This window comes from Odocoileus virginianus, chromosome 9, assembly GCF_023699985.2.
Source record: "Odocoileus virginianus isolate 20LAN1187 ecotype Illinois chromosome 9, Ovbor_1.2, whole genome shotgun sequence".
NCBI lineage: Eukaryota > Metazoa > Chordata > Mammalia > Artiodactyla > Cervidae > Odocoileus > Odocoileus virginianus.
The window spans coordinates 18,597,767-18,616,627 of record NC_069682.1 but is presented as its reverse complement, the minus strand read 5'-3'; the positions used below and the strand labels follow the sequence as shown (position 1 = coordinate 18,616,627).

The following is an 18,861-nucleotide window of genomic DNA, read 5'->3' as shown; positions in this document are numbered from 1 at the left end:
TTCATTCCACTCCCCTCTACCCCCTTGGTGTCCATACTCTAACTCTGCTTTGCAAATAGGATCATCTATACCATTTGAGGGGGGCTCCCCCATTGGCTCAGCAGGTAAAGGATCCATCTGCAGTGCAGGAGACACAGGAGATGTGGGTTCGATCCCTGGGTTGGGAAGATCCTCTGGAGGAGGAAATGGCAACCCACCCCAGTGTGCTTGCCTGAAAAATTCTATAGATGAGGAGCCTGGCATGCTATAGTCCAAAGCGTTGCAAAGATTCTACGTGACTGAGCAACTAAGCAAGCAAGAAAAATGATACCATTTTTCAAGATTTCATATATACGCATTAATATACAGTATTTTTCTCTCTATGACTTTCTTTACTCTTTATGACTTTTATAAGAGCATTTACTACTTTTTTAATTAAATGTTTTCTTCAATCTTGTAAGAAAGAATACTTAGTCCACTTATTCTCTCACTTAAACATTCATCTTTACAAGAGCACTAACAGGGTAAGGGGGCAAGGCAGCAATTTGGGAAGTGCTTAATAAACAGTTCCTAAGAGACATTTTCCAAATATGTGGTCACTTACATTGTATGATCCACTGATGGCCTGTGATTTTCCTCACCATGATGAATACTGGTTCCATTACCAAGTCCCCATCTGAATGTGTTTGAATCTTCAATTAATTTTTTTGAAATTGGCTGGTACCATTTACACAGGCTTCCATTTTCAAAACTGCAAATGTCCATAGCTTGAAGAGAATGGGACCGAGAAAAGATGAGCTAATCACAACAAATGTATCAATAAATGGCAATTTCCATCTGCATCAGCACTTTCTTACACTTGGGGATTTTTAAAATTTTTAATCAAACTTTTCAACATTACTGAAATAATGAGGCAAATGCTTTACATAATCACTTGAAGAGTTTTAAAGAAATCTAGGTGTATTATATTCAAATATCTATAGTCACTGAAATGTGGAAATAAAAGCACATACTGAAGAATCTGCTTTCATAAACAAGTAAGATTTTAATTAGCTCCTAAAGCAGCACTTCAAGCATCACCAGTCTCTTCTGACACAACACTTACATTGCTTATATGACCTCCAAGTTCTGATAAGTCTGTTCTTTTGTCACAGTATTACTGGAAAACTAAATCCCAAATTACTTAAATTCAAAGCAATAAGATTTTCAACAGCTTTCATACTGAATCTCTTTCCTTGAAAGTTTTCAATATTCTTATGACTGTATTCCAGTATCAAAAACTTAAAAAACAGTGATTTTTTAAAATACATAGGTTGTGTGGGAAAACAAAAGCTCTCTCTTCCTCTCTGCCCCCTCCTTCTCTCTGCATGTGTTCATATATCTGTCTGTTTTCAATCCTCTACTTCTAAGAGAGTCAAATCAATGTTTTGTGTATAAAATGGAAAGCCTGGTGTGTTAAAAAAAAAAACCTCCAGGTTTTTTCAATTTTTAATTGGAGGTTAATTATGTTACAATATTGTAATGGTTTCTACCATACATCAGCATGAATCAGCCATGGGTATCTTTAGATGGCATAAACAATAACAGCAGAGACTACCACTACCACCATTTAGAAACTTGAGTTCACAGTTTAACATAAAATTTGAGAAGGAAACACCCCATCAAAAAAAGTGATTTTAATCATGACATTCAGGTGTGTTATTTAATCACTGATATTAATATTGATTAAGTGATTATTCTGTGAAGAGGTTAAGTATTCAATACAATCTTGTTCTTCATATAATTTAAAGACCTTAAAAAGTATAGATTTTTAAAAAATTATAGGACAGAGTTTCAGGCAAGCTATCTGCTGTACAACATTGTACCTATAGTCAACAATGCCATATTGTACACTTAAAAATGTATCAAGGGGGTAAATCTTATGTTGTGTTCTTATTACAATGAAAAAATTACAAAATGTAAGACTGCAGATGACAGAAAGATTTATCACAATAGTTCGTCTTACAAAGAGATAAAGGAGGCAAGACATACAATTTGTTCAGAAATAAATGGCAATAATTCATGTTTAATCAAAATAAACAAACATCCTCATGATTTTAAAATGATAATTTAATTGTAAGCATTCAAGACATTTAAAGAACTTAACGAAACTTAGCAAAATATCCCATCCAATCATCAATGACATTACTAAAATTTCTAAGCCGAACTATGAAGAAAGTCAGTATTCACTAAAAATGCTCATTAGATGTAATTAATTAGATTTTGTGTAAACTTTTAGAAAGATAACTTATGCGTGATTAGAAGAGGATTCTATTGTCATCCCATGAAGAAGACTGAATACCACAACATCTTCCATTATCCCACATCTGTGATACACAGTGTATCTTCCTGACCAACTTGAGTTAATTACTGTCTCATCTCATTCACAAAGTGGATCAGCTTTGATTTTATGAGGGTTTTTTGGCCTTGATTAGTTTACATGTTGGAGAAGGCAATGGCACCCCACTCGAGTACTCTTGCCTGGAAAATCCCATGGACGGAGGAGCTTGGTAGGCTGCAGTCCATGGGGTCTCGAAGAGTCGGACACTGAGCGACTTCACTTTCACTTTTCACTTTCATGCACTGGAGAAGGAAATGGCAACCCACTCCAGTGTTCTTGCCTGGAGAATCCCAGGGACGGGGGAACCTGGTGGGCTGCTGTCTATGGGGTCGCACAGAGTTGGACACGACTGAAGCGACTTAGCAGTTTACATGTGTATCTATATTTTTTAAGTTTTGGAATTCCTTGATGAGGCTGACACAGACAAATTAGAATGTCACTTACTGTCTGTATGTTCTAAATCTTTAATATTATCAAGACACTTGAGCAATATTATGGTAAATTCACATATAATCAATACTTAATAATGAGCAAGGAAGGGAAAAATTCACAAGTGTTTATTTCTTCTGATTCTGTGCTTTGCCTATTCAGATGCAGATTAATTTTCCTCCTCTCAGTTTGTATCTCTGATTGAGACATTCACTTTTAAGTTAAATAATTTGCCTAGATCCATTTTTAAAAAGTCATAGATTGGTAGATGCCAAGAAATGGATACCATCTTTCAACAGTATATGGCTACTGAAGTGTCCACATGTACTAGGATTGATTTTCTTATTAACTCTGCACATTTGACATGGTATTCATTTTATATGTGTATTTTGACAATGGCAAAATTTGAACAGATTCATCTTATTTGAGGGTATTATGCTTTTTCTCTAAATATTTCCATTTAGTGATATTGAAGAATAAAGACAAAATGAAGATGAATTTTAAAAGGGCTGGTAAATGATAGCCCTGGAATCAAGTTCATGAAAACAAGTATTTTGAATCTAAAATATTAAAGACACTTACCTCTTGTTGGACATGATAGAAGATGTATGCTGATTCTTCCATCACTTTCTATACAAATACCTTTTATATTAAGAAACTGCTTTAAATCAGGTTGAAGACTTCTAACTAGGACATTACAATGCTACTTGAGATTACATTAGTGTTTTCTTATCTGTTTTATGGCTATATTTGGAATTCACATACCACAAGAGGATTCATCTGATTGGTCAGGGCAGTCATATCTAAAATCACATTTCCGGATATTTTCAACACACTGACCATCAGACCTGCAAACAAATTCACCGTCTGTACAGTTGTGTGGAGGCAGTGGTACTGGAACTGTAGTTTCTGGTGGAGTTGGAAGGTTCACAGGCAAATGACCTGGAAATAATAGACAAGTATCATTTTGCAGTTTTTCCATTTCTTTAAAGATTGCACACAATAAACTTTACTAAGTATGCTTCACATTCAACATTATAAGAAATATCTGATATCATTTGCTAATCTGTTGAACTTTATGTAAGCATATAAATTGGGGTCCATGGTCTTAGTAACGGCAAATAACTCTGGATATCTCTGATTATAAAAATAGTGAAAGTGCAGATGGAAATTATTGAAAACTCTTCAGAGCTCACTGAATAAATGGGTGGCTCAAGAGCAGGGCTTGGATGATCTTCAGGAACCAAAGTAATCCCAGGTGCTGGCATTAGGAACCAGAGTCAAGGTCAGATTAAACTCTCAAGTTCTCTATGTAAAGGAACTTTGTTCTTTCACTTTCATAATGAATCTAACATCTCATGTTTGTTTCAGATATCCCTGCATAGTTGGAATTCAAAGACTGCAAGGCAGACCCAAACAAAAGTCTTCACCCAGAAGTATTTATATAATTAAGATAATAATTTCTGATATTATAGAATTTAGAAGAAATTTATACAAGCTAATTAATTTAGACAGTAAGCTATTCAATAAGCATTTATTAATAACATCTCTGTATCATATGCATGCCAGTTGCAGAGAATTTAAAGCCAAAGTTGTCACTGCCATAAAATACTGGGTTGGTCAAAAAGTTCATTCAGATTTTACCATAAAATGGAATGGAAAAACCCAAACAAACTTCCTGACCAACCCAATATTTCTCTGTTCTTTCACCATTACCACACTGTCTTGATTACTGAAGCTTTATAATAAGTCTTGAAGTCGGTAGTGTCAGTCCTCCAACTTTGTTCTCCTTCAATGCTACATTGGATATTCCAGGTCTTTTGCCTCTCGTTATACACTTTAGATTTAGTTTTTCTATATTCACAAAATAATCTACTGGGATTCTGTTTGACTGGGGTTGCATTAAGCCTATAGATCAATTTAGGAAGAACTGACATCCTGAATATAGTAAGAATTCCTCCAATGCATGTTTTTGTATCCTATGTTAAAAAAACATTTTCTGTATAAAATATATACTGTGTCAGAAAACTTTACATAAATAATATTCATATTTTTTTGAACTTGTAATTTTGACTCAAAACATACTTTTCAGATTTTTCTCTATTGACACATAATCAATTCATTCATTTTTATCTGCTTTAGGGTACTCAATTAAATGAATACCCAGATTCAACATTTATTGTATGAATAGTCTGCAGCTGGTATACCTCTTCTCAAGTAGGATAGTAAGAACAACACTGGATGTGTTTGTACATTTCTCTTTGTGAATACATGCCAGAGTATTTCCAAGACAAGTCGTCTTAAAATGAAATTTCAAAGTTACAAAATATTTAATTAGTCAACTTTAGATGTTTTCAAAGGTGGTTTACCATTTCCACCCAGAAATGTGTGCATTTCTCATATTCTAGCCAACACATGGTATCATGAGTTTTTTTTTAATGTTTGCCACAGTAACAGTCCTGAAATAATTCCGTGATATTCTAACTTGTACTTCTCTAATTACTGAGACTTTTTTGGCCACTCAAGTATTTTACTATAGTTTTTGACTATTCACATCCTCTGCTCTCTCTGTTGAATCCATTGTCTTTTTCTTATTAATTCACAAATTTAAATTAATCCTATATTCTCTATATTAATCCTCAATCATTTATCTATGTGAAAAATAAGCACTTTTAATCTATGATTTGCCTTTTCATTTTGTATGGTTGCCCTTCAAAATAAAAAGTTCTAACTTTAATATATCAATCATTTCCTTTATGGTTTGTGCTTTAAATTTTCACTGAAAGTAATCTTCCCTGTTCTAATATCATAAATATGTCTTTGATAATTTTCATGAAGTTTTGATAGCTTTACTTCTCATATTTAGATCTTTACTCCATGTGGCCTCTATTGTTCTCTATTGTCTGTGATAAGAATCTAAATTCAATTTTTTTCACACAAATGACCACTTTTTGACCTATTAATCTATTGTGCAACCCAAACTTTTCTTGCTTATCATTTTATATTTTATTATGAAATGTATTGGACTTTCCTGGTGGCTCAGACAGTAAAGAATCTGCCTGCAATGCAGGACCTGGGTTCAGTCCCTGAGTCAGGAAAATCCCCTGGAAAAGGGAGTGTCAACCCGCTCCAGTATTCTTGCCTGGAGAATTCTGTGGACAGAGGAGCCTGGCAGGCTACAGACCATGAGGTCACATTGTTGAGAATCAAACTTTAGATGAATGGACTCATTCTTTATATAATCTGCAACTTAATTTTTTCTTAACATTGTATATTCACCCATCCAAGCTAATGTATGTTCCTGCAGTTTAGGGGTTGATTACTGTATAATAGTTCACTATATGACTATGTAACATATGTTTTTATATGTTTTGTAGCCATTATACCATCAGTGGTTCTTGAGTTGATCCTGTTTGAGGATGTGTTTCTTTGTACATTTCTCCTGATATACCTAGGTATGAACTTGCTTAGTTATACAGAGCATGCACATTTAATTATAATAGATAATGCCAAGTTGGGGCTTCCCTGGTGGCTCAATCTGACTGCAATGCAGGAGACACAACTGAGTGACTAACACACACAATGCCAAACTAGTTTCAAAAGCAATTGCATCAATGTCTATACTCCTCAAGAGTGTATAAACATTCTGGTCATATCACACATTCGTCATCCACTAGTATAGCTAAGAATTACCTGTATGCTTCTCATTTACTTTGCTGTCTATTCCCTTTTGCATCTCAGCCTTGGTTTGACTAATTCTGTCTTGTAATGTTGACATTTACATCGTTCATTTGGTAAGAGTCTGGTACAGTAAATTCATTTATTCATTTGTTTCTGGATGTCATACTGAGTGCCTTTTTTCATGCTCATTCTTGAAAGAATTTTGCTTTGCTCTAGACTAACAGTCATTTTTTTCTCAGAACTTTGAAAATAATATTCAACTGTCTTCCTAATTCCATTTTTCTGTAATTGTATTTTAATCTCTGGCTATTTTTAACATAATCTTCCTTTTTATTGTTTTTCTAATTCTTTTTTCCATAAGCTTGTATCTGGATTTATTCTAATATTTTTGCATGAGGTTGACTAGGCTTTTTAAATCTTGAAATTCTTTGTCCTTTTCTCATTACTCTGTATTCCACCAAAATTAATCAGTCTTAAGTGTAGTATCTTTGTATTTGAGAGCACCAAAAGAACAATTGGAGGAAAGTGTTTTTTCCAGCTAAAATGTAAGTATTTTAACAGTCTTCTCCATTGGGGTATTTAGCATTTTCCTCAAATAAAAGATGACAAACTTTTAAATTTTTAAATTTAAAATAACTCAGTTATTTGTCCAGTTTTATTTTCTAGAGACATAATAAAAATATTAAGTTGCATAGACCACAGGCTTTGGAGAAAACTTTTCCCTGGATATATGCTAATCACTTTACAAAACTATATTAGAACACTAAAACAAGTATATTTCAGATTATAATCACTGAGTTTCAAATTTCTTCATTTATGCCTAGAAGAAATATTTCCAGCATTTCTAAAATTTTTTCAGAATCTGTATTCCCTTTCAAAATATGTATTTTTTCCAAAGCATAATGCTTTCATGAAATTTATTATCCTGAAATAAATGTAATGGGCACACCAAACAGCTTAGTATTAGAAAGTAAAAAGTTGCCTGTGATATCGTAAAAGCATACACAATACAACGGACACATTTTGCCACTGAAACAAACACCACCCTTTGTAGAAGGAAGGGAGACTTGATCAAGCACAAATAAAGCTGGTAAGATGTGTAGGCAAAGGAGGAGAGAGGTCAAAAATTCCATAACTCGGCCTGTTTGGCAGCAAAGCAAAAATTACTCGGTGGGTAGGAGAGGAACATGGTAAAAACTGTTGCTAAGCATTCTCTAAAGAGTTAATACGGTTTCTCAATCTTAAGGTATCATCAGATGCAAGAAATGCCCCTGACTTAGTAACAACTTTCCTTGGAAAAATAAAATATGAATACCTTGGATCGTGATGCTCATTCTTGTTTCTTATGCATGTTCAGTCATGTCCAACTCTTTGCAACCCCATGGACTGTATCCCACAGACTCCTCTTGGAACTTTCCAGGCAAGAATACTGGAGTGGGTTGCCCTTTCCAACTCCAGGGAAACTTCCCGACTCAGAGATTGAACCTACATCTCCTGCATCTCCTGCATCGGCAGGTGAATTCTTTATAACTGTGCCCCCTGGGAAGTCCGATACTCACTCTAATAATTAGTAATTCTAGTAACTAATCAATGTAATATGCATGCTGAATTCTAAAACTTTAAACTGGTGTAAAATACCCATTCCTGGGCATGTATCCAGAGAAACACTCAATCTGAAAGGATTCCTGCACCCCAATGTTCATTGCAGAACTATTTATGATTTACAGATAGAGAAATGGATAAATATGGTACATGTATATAATGGAATATTACACAGAATTAAAAAGAATGAAATAATGCTATTTGCAGCAACATAGATGGACCTAGAGACTGTCATATTGAGTGAAGTCAGAGAAGGAGAAATATCACATGACAGCTCTCATATGGGGAATACAAAAATAAATGATGCAAAGAACTTACAAAACAGAGACTCACAGACTTAGGAAATGAACTTTTGGTGGCAGGGGTGGGGAAAAGGATGGGGAGAAGGGATAGTTAGGGAGTTTGGGATGGATATGTATCCATTGCTATATTTTAAATGCATAACCAACAAGAACCTACTATATAGCACATGGAACTCTGCTCAATGCTATGAGGCAGTGTAGATGGGAGGGGAGTTTGGGGAAGAATGGATACATGTATATGTATGGCTGAGTGCCTTTGCTGTTCACCTGAAACTATCACAACATTGTTAATTTGCTATACTCCAATACAAAATGGAAAGTGCAAATAAAAAAAAAAAAACAGAAAAGTATATAGGTGATTTTTCTTTCAGTTGGCAAACAGTATGTCATGATGCCATGTCATCGCAGATCTATTCTTCCAAATAACTCAGCTATCTCACCAATAATCTTGGACACAAGAAAGAAAACTCCTGTGGATGTGTTCTGCTGAAAGAAATGTACTTCTTGCTTTTCTGATTGAAGATGGAAGGCATAATGCAAAACAGATACTTCCTCTGGGATAATATTTTTAAATCTGAATGTCTGGCAACAATTCTTCCAAAATAATCTACTCTGAAGGTCTAATTCAAGGTGAAGGGAAAGCTATTTAACTTTGCCATCATTCCGCATCATTATCTACTCTGGGAATAGACAACATCATCACACACTGATGCAAAAAATCATACGATTCAATTGCATGGTTAAGAATGTCTACTTTCCCTAGAAATGTAATTAATCTTGCCTAAACAGCTGTTTCTCTATTTTCCTCCTGAATTAGATTTCAAACTAGAATCTCTGTCATCAAAGTACTGAAACAAAGGCAGCACAATCCATAATTGAGAATGGATTTGAAAATTGTTAGAAACAACTAGAAGTTAGAAAATGAGAGAGGAAGGACCTAAGAGAGCAAGTAATAATCATCTAGGATTAAGTGGAAAGAAACTAAGTTTATGGCATAAAAATTATTGAGGAAAAGTAATAAAGGATTGCAGTTAAGAAACTCAATCATTTGAGTCAAGGAAATGGCAGAGGTAATGGAAAAAATAGAACAGATGTGAGAAATATTTTGGAGTTGAGAGTTAATAGGATCCGCAAGTGGGCAAGTTTAAGGGGAAAGCCAAAGATGACTATGGTATTTCAATCCTGGGTTGCTAGAGAAAATTGAGTTCATCCAAAAGGAATAAGGGAGATATGGTGGAGTTTGATTTTGAGGAAATGGGTAAAAATGAAATGATCTACTTCACTTTAGTCATTTTTAGTATAAAATAAAATTACAGGTTACAAAACTGTATTTTGGACATGAGGTCAATAGTTTGTGTTGTTTTTTTTTTTAATTTTTATTTTTTTAGTTTTTATTTGTTTTGTTTTGTCAATCAAGAGGGGGAACATGCCATAGATAATGTTTATACTGAAAGCAAAGCAACGTCTGTAAGTGATCCTACAAACACTGATCCCATCTCAGCTAATGTGATGTCATGACAAACAACTGACTGATAATCATCAAAAGCAATATTTTTATTGAAAGCCTAATTTTTATTTTCATTTTCATCTTCTAGTAAGATTACATCAACTTCCTTTATGAGACACATGGCTTCATCAGATTCTGTAGTTTCAACCCAAAGTTTCTTTTGTTATGAAGCCAACATGAAAACCACACAGTTCAGACAGTCTTTAAAATTCCATATTTTTCTTCCAAAATGTAAACCAGAAAATTGGAACTAATGGTGTGTAACTGATATTTCACATCTCTGCCCTTGTTTCTGGCAGCTCTTTCCTCTCCACCTTGGAAACATCAGCCACAGAATACATGCAGCAGAATCATTAAAGCAGCAACAGTATCCATGATGCCCTGGTTCTCTTTCTGAATTCTTTATTCCCTGGGGTTACAGGCATTCTCCCCAAGCTAAGAGTTGGAGGTGATTTGGCTACTGAAATCAGACACCTTAGGTGAAAATCTCACTACAGCTTTCAGCAGTGTATTCTCATCCCACTCACCTACGCTCTTTAAGTTTCGCTTTTCATATCCCTAAAATGGAAATCACTTTTTCTTCCTTGCGAGGTTAATGCATTTGATGAGCAATATAATGATAGTGGTAAGCATTCTGAGCCAAAGAAGAAGACTGCACTCTGCCATTTGATAGCTACGCAGCCTTAGACTGGCTATCTCCTTCTCAATTTGCTCCACAAAATTGGGATAACAAACACATCCAATCTATTTATCACTCAAGGTCTCTTCAACCTGTGATGGACCAAGCACTATTCCAGATTTTTAAAAGGTTACAGGATTATATGAGATGATATGGAGAGTGATAGACAATATTTAAAGAAGTGTGTTTTTTAATATATATTTACTTATTTACTTATGGCACTGCTGGGTCTTAGTTGCAGCACACAGGATCTTCACTGAGGCCCATGGACTCCTCTCTGGTTGCGGCACGTGGTCTCTAGGGCAGACGGACTCAGAGTTGTTGCGGTGCATGGCCTAGTTGTACGGCAGTATGAGGGCTCCCAGTTCCCTACCAGAGATCAAACCTGCATGCCCTACACTGGAAGGCAGGTGCCCAGCCACTGGACCACCATGGATTATGACCATTTATCAGCTCCTTTTCTTTTAAGGACTTTCTGTATTTTCCGCCCTTGCCAAACTCCCTGACTGTAGCGAATACTGCCGTGCCCCACTGTTAGGCTTGATCACTTAACTTGTTCTGACCAGTGGAAACGAGTAGACACAAGGCCCTAATAGAAGCTTTAAGTGTGCTTTCTCTTTCTAACCCTCTGACTTAAAAACAGAATGTGTCAGACAAGGATTTGGTCCACCAGCCTGGGTCCCAGATAGACAGGACACACAGAACCGATATATAGTTTGGAACAACATGGAATTATGGGGCTTCCCTGGTAGCTCGGTGATAAAGAATCCGCCTGCCAATGCAGGAAGATGCAGGTTTGATCCTTAGGTCAGGAAGATCCCCTGGAGTAGGAAATGGCAACACACTCCAGTATTCTTGCCCGGGAAATCCCAAGGACAGAGGAGCCTGGTGGGCTACAGTCCATGGGGTCACAAAAGAGTCAGACACAACTCAGTGACTAAAACAATTAAAACAACATAGAACTATACAGAGATATGAACAAGAAGAGTGTATGCTTGCTGTTATTTTTCTATGCCAACGGACACACTTGAGAGCAAGAAATAAATGCTACTGGCTATGAGCCATTGAGATTTGGCTTTTAAAAGAGGCTGACATATAGCATCTTACATACAGAATTAATATTTTAGCAATAGTAATAATAAACTAAAATATACAAGCACTTAAAATAACAGACATCTCTCCACCCATCTATCCTGTAGATGCTTACTGAGTACTACTATGTGCCTACTACTAAGTTCTGTTTATACTACAAGATACAGCAGTGATCAAATAAAATCCCTGCTCCCAGGCAACATCATTATGGGAGAAAATCAAATTTGACTATAAGGTGATAGGTGTTGTGGACAAAAACAGGAGACGGAAAATGTCAGGTAAAGAGACAAGAAGAGACGTGTGTATGTTTGAGAGAGAGGCGGGGTATAGGTTGAGAGAAGGTTTTACTAAAGAAGAAATTCTCCAGCAGAGATCAGAAAAAAGGAGGTGAAATGGATATCTGGAGGAAGAACATTCCAGGAACAGGTTAAGGCAGGTATAAAAGTCCTGAGGCGTAAGGGGGTTGGAGTAATCAAGGACTGGCTAAGAGGTCTTGCTATTGAGGGACGTCAGTTAGAAGGACATTGGTCAGGACTTCCCTGGTGGTTCAGTGGTTATGAAATCGCCTGCCAATGCAGGTGACATAGGATTGATTCCTGGTCCTGGAGGATCCTACATGCTGTGGGGCAACTAAGTCCATGTACCACAACTAATGAAGCCAAGGCACCTAGAGCCCATGCCCCACAACAAGAGAAGCCACGGCAGTGAGAAGCCTACATACCTCAACTAGAGAGTAGCCCCTATTCACCGCAACTAGAGAAAGACCGTGTGCAGCAATGAAGAACCAGCACAGACAAAAATTAAACAAATAAAGTTTAAAAAATAAGGTGCTTTCAAAAAAAGCACAGTGTTAGAAGGTAAAGACAGAGCCATATATGACAGTCTCAGTCATTTATTCCTTGGATGTTATTGTAAGAAGTTTGGCTTTTGTTTGGAATGAGATGGATGTCATAGCAAGGCTCAGGTTAAGGTGACAAGAGCTTATGTAAGTTTGAAAAGGATCATTCTGGCTGCTGTTACGAGAAGAGATTATATGGTTCAAGGGTAGAAGCAGAGAGATCATTTAAAAAGCAATCACAAAAATCTATATAGAGACACTGGTGAATTGGACCGAGAGGAGAGAAGCAAGGGAAATGAGAAGTGGAGTATGGATATACATGTAGCTAGTGGTTGATCAAATTTGTTGATGAAGAATAAGCAACCAGAGATAGAATTGTCATTCACTGAGACAAGAAGGCAGGTGAAAATGATAGGATTGAGGGGACAATGGGTCATCAAGAATTTACTTTTACACATTGAGGGATAAAAGTAAACTTGTTGAATTCTGATTTCATCTTTGCTGGCTTTCCAGAGAGGGGTTTGACTCTGCAGAGCTCCATGGAAACTGCTACACAGAGGATGATAATTTACCCTGCCAGAATGATGAGCTGGAAAATTGGAGCTGGGACATGTAGCTACAGCAGAAAGCATTGGAATCCAACCCTCTGATTATGTCTGGGTAGGGGTAGGTACTCTGATGGACCATTGCATGTAAAGTTTTCAGCATATGAAAGCGCTCTCCATATGGATTACTGCAATTGATTTTTAAACTTCCCAACCTCTGATCACTCTAAGGAGGAGACTGTGCTTCCTCTTGTCATAGTCCATGGAGTCTCTAAGAGTGAGACACAACTAAGCGACTTTCACTTTCTTTCTAGAGTTTGGGGGGTAAGTATGAGGATGGAGATATAAATCTGGAATAAATATATTAGTTTTTTAATGGAAAGAAGTCTATAACTTGGAAAGGAAATGGCTGGCAGCAATCCTCAGCAATGTTTAAAGTGCAGCCTGACAGTGAGATGTCACTGAAGATAACTGAATGGTTACTAAAGTCTCCAAAATAATGTAATTACAAAGCAATCAGTTCAGTTATTATAACCACCCCCCCCCCAATATGACAGACTTACTGTTTAACTTCAGGCACATTTTCCTAATACTTGGAATGTGATGGGACATATATACCACTGACTCAAACCTCTTTACTATGTTTGCAAAGAGTTTGATGGTTTGATGAATTACAAAGATTTGCAACCTTTTCCATGGTTAATGTATTAATAGAATAGAGAGAGGTGAGAGTACTTTTGGAATATTTCTGGAAATGAAATATTGATTTCCTTGGAAGTTTTATTCAAGTAAACAGGCTTGAAAACACTCATACATTGAAATAGCCTTCCTTACCAGGGTAGAGAGTGCAGTCCATAAATGACAAATCATCAATTGCAATGTCTCCAGTAAAGCCATCTCCCACTGAAGCCTCCACCGAAATCTAAGAACATATAAAAAACTTGTTGATATTCTGAAGAAAATTCATTTATGGATGCACATGGTTGAAAAAGAATTCAGAATTTACCAAAAGACAATCTCCTCTTCTGAACCATTAAAATCATACTTTGTAAAACTCTCCGTAAGCAGGCATCTTGTCTCTCTACCAAATACTTCCAGTCATAGGAAGCTCCATACCTTACTGGGGCCATTATATCCATGAAGCTCATTCTGTTGCTGGTGAAAGTTTTGATTTTTTGAGATTTCAGTGTATCAGATTGATATTTACTTCTTTATAACTTTCCATCATTAATTCTAGACTTGTCTTGCTTTCCTCCGAGCCTTTAAGGCAAATTACTGAATCTCTGCCCAGCGTTGCCCTAGTAGCTCATCTGTTTCCAAGGTTAAATCTCTTCATCCTTCAAAAAACCCAATTTGTTGCCAGAGGTACTTGCTAGACTGCACATTGTGAAGAGCTTTAAAATTTTTCTCACATCGACCTTATTCTGTAACACTTTATGAAACCGGCTAATCGTTATTAGATCTCCTTCAGAACCACATTAATCACAGTGAACTCAGATGACATCAGTGCTGTTATACGAGCTGCAATTCCACTGCAACTCCAGTAAAATATGAAATACTGACAAATCACGATAGTATATGGCAGATTGTAATTAGGGCTGAGATTTACTACAGCAGAATTAATCATGATGAATTATTTTAATACTCATGCAAATATGTTGCGCACTTAATAGGAATTCTGCTATATAATGAAGAACAGTAAGCAAACTAAAAAAAAACACATTCCGTTTTTCCACTAGTATAGGAATATATGTTTCTGTTTCATTTTTCCTCACACATGCTATATATGGAAATTGAAATTTTATTTCGTTCTTCAAATTCTATCCTCCATTAAAAGTTGTTTCATACATTATTCATGCCCTAAAAAAGATGATTAAAAGGTCAAATTACTGACCTTAAGCCTCTTGACATCTTCTACCAGCTTTCAAGATTTTCTTCAGAATTACTAGAATTTTCTCCCTGATATGTCACTAAGCAAATGAATCAATTTGGAAAAGGTTTATACATTCAACTAGTGGGCAAATACAGTCTACCTAACAATGCCTGAATAACAGGAAGTCTCCTGCTGTTTTAAAATGGATCACTGCAAATATAAAATGCACCCTTCTTTTCACCACCAGCACGATTAAAAGAAACATTACAGAGGGAGAAGACAGGAACGCAAATGTATTCTAATAAACAAAAAGTCAGCAGTCAGAATTTGACAGAACACACTGTAATAAAATATCTCTTATTTTATAGAAAGTAAAGACAGCAGTTGGGTGAACAATAAGAAAAAGGTGTAAGGACTGATTAATAACTATATATTAATTAATTACTAACACATTCCTTGGATCAATATCACTGCAATACAACAGAGAACATGGTAACAAGAGGCTCAGAAGATTTAAGAAAAAGGAAAAATTAGGATAAATTAAAAATAAGCATTACTAACTTGGTTATACTGCTCATGATCATCTTGCTTTATTTGTCAGAAGGAATAGAAAATTGATATAATAGAATCTCAAGTCTATGATAAGCACAACTGTACATATAAATATCTATAAGCTAACTATATGGGTATATAACCACACATAGCTCCATTCGAGTGGGTGGGTGGGCTCAAGGGTCCCAAAGCATTCCTTTTGTTGTCTTTATATAGTCACAAATTCAAGAATTGGCCATTTGTAAAGTTACAAATTCTTTCATTTACAGTCCACACCAGGTAAGCAGCATTTGTGAGTGGATGCTGTCTATACAAGGAGTATTTGCATTGGGGTTACTTCATATTACACAATAAGCATTTTCATATTGTTTCTACTAGCACTGTCAATGGGAAGACACAGAAATAATCCATGGCAGAGGACAGTTGGGTCTTGCTCTAAGACAAAAGCTAACCATAATTTTTACCGAAATATCTTCAATTTCCTAGCCTCTAAATGGTAGCATTCTTGAAAAGAATGAACAATAATTTCAACCTGAGATACTAAAAAAGTCAATTTGCATATATAGCTGCAGTCTCAGCCTCTTTTGAATATTTAATTAAGGCAGACATTAAAAAAGCCTACTTGATAATAAATCATATCTTGAGAAAAAGTTATGAATGTTAAAGTTCAATTCTACTTCTGTCCTGTATTTATTTCAGTCTTGCAAAAAGCTTTGCAAATCATCCTATGAAGCTAGTCACAAGAAAGAGCAAACCCAAGTGTCTCTATTCTGGAAAATTCACTTTCTCTCTTGGTGTTTTTCCCAGAATAAATGGAAGGATATTAAAACACTAATGTTATTGTATGTAAGGCAGTATTGCCACTCTGGACATTAGGGAAGCCAAATTTTCCTCCTAAGTTTCATTAGCACCTTACTGAATGACTTAAAAGGCAGTTGAAAATTCCAGTTGGGTCTGAATGACCTGCACTATCTGCAGAGGCCAATTCTACTTATATGAGAACTACTACTGGCTTGGAAATTTTATAAAGTAATCCAGCCCTTTTAAGTTGTTCTTTTCATGAGCTGTTGCATGCTCCAAAGAAAGATGGAGTGGCTTTGTCGACTACATTGGAAATTTTAGCTCTAATATAGCCAAAGACTCTTATATTAATAAGCCTCTAAAGACTTGTCTGAATAGATTATTTTCCATATTGAGGAAACTGAGTTATTCACCAAAGTGTTTACATGATATAGAAACTAATCATTCACATGTAAGACAGAATTTAATCATATTTTTTACCAAAATACCTTCAATTTCCTAGCATATCCATATTAATTCATATATGTTATATATATGTACATATGTACATATACACATACTCTATTAATTCAAAAGAAAGGAAAAATGGAATGGAGTCAGCCTGCCACTTAGTTTTAACCACCCTGCATTGGGAAAAAAATTACACAATTCCAGGATAATATATATAATTTTTAACATAACTCATCTTCAGAAAGACTTGAAATTCTTGCTTAGAATTTATAAAAAGCACAAATCCTGTGTGGAGCAACTGGAATTCCAATGCATTGATGATGGGAATCCAAAATGATACAGTCACTATGAAAAATGGTTTGGCAGAAATAAACCCGTGCACTTAATGGTAAATTAATGAATGACAAAGGAGGTAAGAAGATACAATGGAGAAAAGATAGTCTCTTCAATAAGTGTTTCTGGGAAAATTGTCAGCTACATGTTAAAGAAAGAAATCAGAACATTTTCTAACACTATATACAAAAAAAAAAAAAAAAGTGGATTAAAGACCTAAATCTGAGATCAGAAACCATAAAAGTCCTAGAGGAAAGCATAGGCAGAACACTCTTCAACAAAAATCACAACAAAATTTTTTTGAATCTGTCTTCTAAAACAAAAATAAAATAAAAAATAAATACATGGGGCCTAGTTAAACTGAAAAGCTTTTGCACAGCAAAGGAAACCATCAGCAAAATGAAAACACAACCTAATGAATGGGAGAAGATTTTTGCAAATGATGTGACCCACAAGGGGTTAATATCCAACATATATAAACAGCTTCTACAACTCAACATCAGGAAAACAAACCACCTAATTTTAAAAAATGGGCAGAAGAGCTGAATTTTCCTAAGAGGAAATGCAGATGGCCAACACGCATAGGAAAAGATGCTCCACATCACTAAGCTTCAGGAGAATGCAAACTAAAACCATAATGAGATATCCCCTCACACTCATCAGAACAGCTCTCATCAAAAAGAACACAAGTAACAAATGTTGGCTAGGCTGTGGTGGAAAGGGAACCCTCCTACACCGCTGCGTGTGTCTGTATGCTCAGTCTTGTCCAAATCTTTGCGACCCCGTAAACTGCAGCCCACCAGGTTCCTCTGTCCATGGGATTTTCCAGGTAAGAGTAGTGGAATGGGTTTCCATTTGCTCCTCCAGGGGTTCTTCCCATCCCAGGGATAGAACCCAAGTCTCCTGCATTGGCATGAAGATTCTTAATCACTGAGCTACCTGGGAAGCCCTCCTACACTGTTGGTGGGAATGTACATTGGCATAGCCACTATGGAAGACTCTATGGAGTTTTCTCAAAAAACTAAAACTACCATATGACTCAGATTATATATCTAAAAAAAAAGACCATGTTTCTTCTTGTCAGGCTCTACAACATTGGTAAGAATTCAGTTTTTCTGTGCAAGTCTACTTTGGCGTTGTGCCAAGTGTTCTCCTGGTTACCAAGAAGGAAAAAAAAGTCTTCCCTGTCTTGGAGTTTCTCATCATCAATGACAGAAGAGACTCAGTGGTGATGGTTCAGTTCTTGTAAACTTAGTTTAACCCCAACAGTGCTTTCAAGTAGAAAAGTGAAAGTGGCTCAGTTATGTCCAGCTCTTTGCAACCCCATGGACTATACAGTCCATGGAATTCTCCAGGCTGGAATACTGGATTGGTTAGCCTTTCTCTTCTCCAGGGCACTCTTTCCAACCCAGGGATCGAACCCAGGTCTCCAGCACTGCAGGCGGATTCTTTACCAGCTGAGCCACAAGGGAAGCCCAAGAACACAAATACTAGAGTGGGTAGCCTATCCCTTCTTCAGCAGATCTTCCCAATCCAGGAATGGAACAGGGGTCTCCTGCATTGCAGGCAGATTCTTTACCAGTTGAGCTATAAGGGAAGCCTGTATCAAGTAGAATAGGTTGCCATACACTTCTTTAAAAAAAAGAAAGATTTTCTTGATGTGGATCATTTAAAAAGTCTTTATTGAATACATTATTGCTTCTGTTTTATATTTTGGCTTTTCAAGATCTTAACTTCACAATCAAGGATCGCACCTGCACTCCCTGCATTGGAAGGTGAAGTCTTAACCATTGCACCACCAGGGAAGTCCCAGCAAAT

The 18,861-nt window shown here is 36.2% G+C and overlaps 1 protein-coding gene across 1 annotated transcript in view; it reads right to left on the bottom strand.

Moving 5' to 3' along the window:
• Nucleotides 1-18,861, bottom strand: part of MALRD1 (MAM and LDL receptor class A domain containing 1) — a 518,391-nt gene that overhangs the window by 350,731 nt on the left and 148,799 nt on the right. The window contains exons 20-22 of the mRNA XM_020872693.2: nt 13,869-13,956; nt 3,554-3,730; nt 584-746 (exon numbers count right to left, since the gene is read on the bottom strand). Coding sequence (XP_020728352.2) covers nt 584-746; nt 3,554-3,730; nt 13,869-13,956 — 428 coding nt within the window. The remainder of the gene's footprint in view (nt 1-583; nt 747-3,553; nt 3,731-13,868; nt 13,957-18,861) is intronic.